General features: G+C 50.9%; 1 protein-coding gene across 1 annotated transcript in view; it reads left to right on the forward strand.

The window, feature by feature from the left end:
- The window catches only part of TCERG1L (transcription elongation regulator 1-like), a 205,641-nt gene that overhangs the window by 139,877 nt on the left and 62,485 nt on the right, over positions 1–3,279 (forward strand). Inside the window, exon 9 of the mRNA XM_010859562.1 lies at positions 350–441. Coding sequence (XP_010857864.1) covers positions 350–441 — 92 coding nt within the window. The remainder of the gene's footprint in view (positions 1–349; positions 442–3,279) is intronic.

Raw genomic sequence — 3,279 nt, forward strand, 5'->3', positions numbered from 1 at the left:
ACAGCCTCTGATAGAGCCTGCTGGCTCTGCCGCCCACACTGGCCCCTGGTCCTTGTCAAAGAGGCCTGGGTCCTGTCCATCGCGGCCCACATGGCCTGGTCCAGCGTGCGTGGCCAACCGCTCCATGGCCAGTGCTGTGCAGGCTCAGATGGGGTTGCCAGACTGGACACAAAGCCCTGGTGGAGACTCAGTCAGCACAGCATGGTCAGAAGTGCAGATGGCACAGCCTCCTGCGAGACGCACTGTATGTGCCACCACTTAGAATTTCTGAGGCTGCTCTTGGTCCCTTTCCGGTTTTACAAACTGATGTGACAAACGGATGCTAACAATGGTTGTTTTGGTCCCACAGATAAAAGCAGAGAGCGCAGCCGAGCGCCCTGCCCACCAGCCCTGGTGCTGCACGCAGAGAGGAAGAGCCCAGCGGGGGAAGGAGAGGACAAGGTAGGTGGCTGCGAGACGCAAAACCCCCGGCTGGGGGCCCTGGGGGCCCGCACACACTTCTACCCATTTCCCACCTCTCAGCAGGGGCACTTTGCAGTCCCCCTGTGGTACCAGGCCACTGCCAGCTGGACCGCTGCAGAACCCAGCAGAAGGAAAGGGCGTCTGGGAGCCAAGCAGGAGCAGCCTGGCCTTCCCGTCTGTGTCCAGTCCGGAGCTCACTGGCAGGCTCTACTCAGAGGGACTTGGGTGGTGACCCTGGATTCTCGCGTGTACTGTCCCCCCGTCTCAGAAAGCGTGTGCACACAGGAGGCCAGTCTGTGCAGCTGGAACCGCTTGGGTGAAGCTGTGATCTGCACTTGGTTTCACTGTTACGGGAAAACCAATGCACGCCTGTGTTTTCTGAACACAGAATCTCAGGTCTTTCCCAATAAAGAGGCATTTTATAGATTGACCAAGAACATGTTGAGTGCATTTCTTTTCCCATGAATAACCAAGAACTCAACTTTCTCTGCTGCTTTGAAAGTCACAAATGGTGTATAACATGCTCTGACCGTCAGACACCCTGGTGGCCTTGGGTCTGATCCATGAGACACCCCGGTGGACTCGGGTCTGACCCGTCGGACACCCCGGTGGCCTCGGGTCTACCCCAGGATTGTGTGAACACTCTCTCTTCCCATGCTGTTATCAGCCTTGGCTCCACCTCGGCCCGTCAGTGCCCCCATTCCTGCGGTTGTCCAGCCCGTTCCCCGTTAGCGACATCCCTGGGCGTCCTCACCTGGGGTCCCCACATGGTCCTCTCCATCATTAGTGCTGGGCTAGATGGTGTAAATGAATTACGAACAACAGTGCAAATCAATCTCTTGCTTCCTGATGAAGGATTTCTCTCTATGAGACGAACATCCACGCCAGAATTACATATTTATTAAACAGATCGTCTCTCTTCTGCTTTAACTACTTTCTTTATCTCTGCGCTCTGTGCGTCTAATTCACTTTTATTACTTCAGTGCGGAGGGGAATTTTATGCCATGATTAGCCATTTTTATCACCAACAGGAAATCATAACCACCGTGCTGCACCAGAAGACGACCTTGGTAATTAGCGGTGGAGAATCCCAGCATCGCCGAATTTAAGTGTTAGTCTCTATCACAAATCATGTCCCACCATATTTCCCTGAAAAAATTATCAGGGGGAATCTACTACTCAGAGGCTTCTCATTGGGTTTCATTGTTCAATTAGCTTCGTAATGAAAATCTCCCCTCGTTTTCCTAATTGGATTAGTAATATAATCTCTGGTCTCAATATACCTTTATATTTTTAACACAACTGTTTCTGAATACACCCTGTTATGTTCATTATTTATCCTGAACTTAGTTTCTCATAGGAAACTAAGACATTTTCTTCTACCCCAAAATTCTAAAATAAAGTTGTTCGTGAAGTTAGGAATAATCACATAAATTACAAACCATTTATTCCGTGTAATTACCTGTCACAACGAATGAAGGGCACCGGGCAGAGCCCAGTAAGAGACCAGGATGGTCGAGTGTGCACGAGACCACCCCTCAAGTCCTGGGTCTTACTTATCTAGCGCTTAGTGAACGGGGTTCCCAGTGGCCACTCTGGGCCTGGTCCACTGACCTCTGCATCCCAGGCCTCCCTGCTCGTCCTCTGGCCGGCTCTGCTGACACTGGCTGTTCACTCCTGGTGACGTGGGCCCTGCTAGGGCGTGAGCAGGAGGAGGCCGCACGTCACTGCCTGTGATTTTACTGTAGTTTTAAGTGACTTCTTTGGGGTTTATCTCACCGGTATAGATAGACCCTGGTGATCTTTTAACTTTATGTTTGAATCTTACGTTTCAGTGCTGTTATGACCCAGCACTTTCCTCGCTAACAACTGTTCGAAAGGAAGCTGGGAGGTGGGAATGAGCTGTGGTCCCAGTGTGGCCCTAGGGGGCCCCTGGACAAGCGTCTGGGCTTTCGGTGCAACGGCCCTGTCCTCGCGCGGCTGCCCATCAGCGGTGCCCCACAAGGCAGGGAGCCTTGGCGTCCTGCGTGTTTCATCATTCAGACAGCCGGCTAACCAGGTCCTTACCCACACTACCTCATAAAGCGCTGACGCTGATGGTGGTAGAAAAAGAATCTCAGCTTTCAGGATGACATTTAGTTTTTTCTAAATGAGTCTAGAGCTTTAGTTGCCCAATGGACGTGGGTCTGGGTGAACTCCGGGAGTTGGTGATGGACAGGGAGGCCTGGCGTGCTGCGGCTCATGGGGTCGCAAAAAGTCAGAAACGACTGAGCAACTGAACTGAACTGAACATTCTCAGCTCGGAACCTGGTTGCTGTTTGGAATAATGCACTAGGACCTTGTAATCGTACCGATTTTTTGAGAGAAAGAAAATGCGGTCCTTATTATATCATTCTAAATTTGAGATTAAAATATTGGAAACAGGTGGTAGAAGGAAAGAAATGTTTCTTTGCCACTAGAATTTACTGTGCTCACTGTGGTTTCATTTTTCTCTTGCTGCTGCTGCTGCTAAGTCGTTTTAGTCGTGTCCGACTCTTCACAACCCCATGGGCTGCAGCCTACCAGGCTTCTCCATCCATGGGATTTTCCAGGCAAGAACACTGGAGTGGGTTGCCATTTCCTTCTCCAATGCATGAAACTGAAAGTGAAGTTGCTCAGTCGTGTCCGACTCTTCGTGACCCCATGGACTGCAGCCCACCAGGCTTCTCCATCCATGGGATTTTCCAGGCAAGAGTACTGGAGTGGGGTGCCATTGCCTTCTCCCATTTTTCTCTTAGAGCTGCTCAAAATTTGAGATAGCACTGACTTCTTAAAATA

The sequence above is a fragment of the Bison bison genome, unplaced genomic scaffold, assembly GCF_000754665.1.
Source record: "Bison bison bison isolate TAMUID 2011002044 unplaced genomic scaffold, Bison_UMD1.0 scf7180017864456, whole genome shotgun sequence".
NCBI classification, from domain to species: domain Eukaryota; kingdom Metazoa; phylum Chordata; class Mammalia; order Artiodactyla; family Bovidae; genus Bison; species Bison bison.